Genomic DNA, 789 nt, shown 5'->3' with positions numbered 1-789 from the left:
AGTTGTAATTGGGCAAACATGCCAGATTTTCTCTCTGCCCTTTTGTGGGTCTAACACAATTAATCATTTCTTCTGTGACCTCCCCCCAGTACTCAAGCTAGCTTGTGGGGACACATTTGTGAATGAAATAGCAGTCTACGTTGTTGCAGTGGTATTTGTCATGGTTCCCTTTCTGTTGATTGTGGTTTCCTATGGCAAAATCATCTCCAGCATTCTGAAATTGTCTTCAACCAAAGGGAGGGCAAAAGCCTTCTCTACCTGTTCTTCTCATCTGATCACTGTAGTCTTATTCTATGGAACGGCTACTATCACTTATTTACAACCCAAACCAAATCAATCTGAAGGAGTTGGGAAGCTGATTTCTCTTTTCTACACCATTTTGATCCCAACTTTGAATCCCATTATCTACACTCTGAGGAACAAAGACATCATGGTAGCACTGAGAAAACTACTAACGAAGTTATTAATATGACTCAAATACTTGAAATTGTAGAAAGAATTGGCTTATATGTTTGTCATGCAGAGACAACCATAACACACCTTTTAGTTTTATTCCTCAATAATGTTCACTAATATCATAGCAACCTCATGTTATGTTAGGGAACCTTAGTTTCATGAGATTAATTTAAGCACTTCTATACAAAGTACACATTATTTCAATTGCAGCAATCCAATTTGAAGATCCATCTTTCCTCTACTGTGAACCAGTGAGTTAAGAGATGGCCTGAACAATACAATGATAGTTATCTCAGTGTATCTTATGACCAGGGATTAGAGTCATGTGTTGTG

General features: G+C 37.8%; 1 protein-coding gene across 1 annotated transcript; it reads left to right on the top strand.

The window, feature by feature from the left end:
- Positions 1-7: 7 nt before the first annotated feature.
- LOC115284931 (olfactory receptor 10AG1-like) lies at positions 8-472 on the top strand (the record flags this gene model as incomplete). The annotated part of the gene is made up of 1 exon (XM_029931376.1): positions 8-472. A coding segment is annotated over one exon (465 nt), but the record flags the coding sequence as incomplete, so codon positions are not given.
- Positions 473-789: the final 317 nt, after the last annotated feature.

The sequence above is a fragment of the Suricata suricatta genome, unplaced genomic scaffold (genome assembly GCF_006229205.1).
Source record: "Suricata suricatta isolate VVHF042 unplaced genomic scaffold, meerkat_22Aug2017_6uvM2_HiC HiC_scaffold_26723, whole genome shotgun sequence".
Lineage (NCBI taxonomy): Eukaryota > Metazoa > Chordata > Mammalia > Carnivora > Herpestidae > Suricata > Suricata suricatta.
This window is presented reverse-complemented; position numbering and strand designations above follow the sequence as displayed.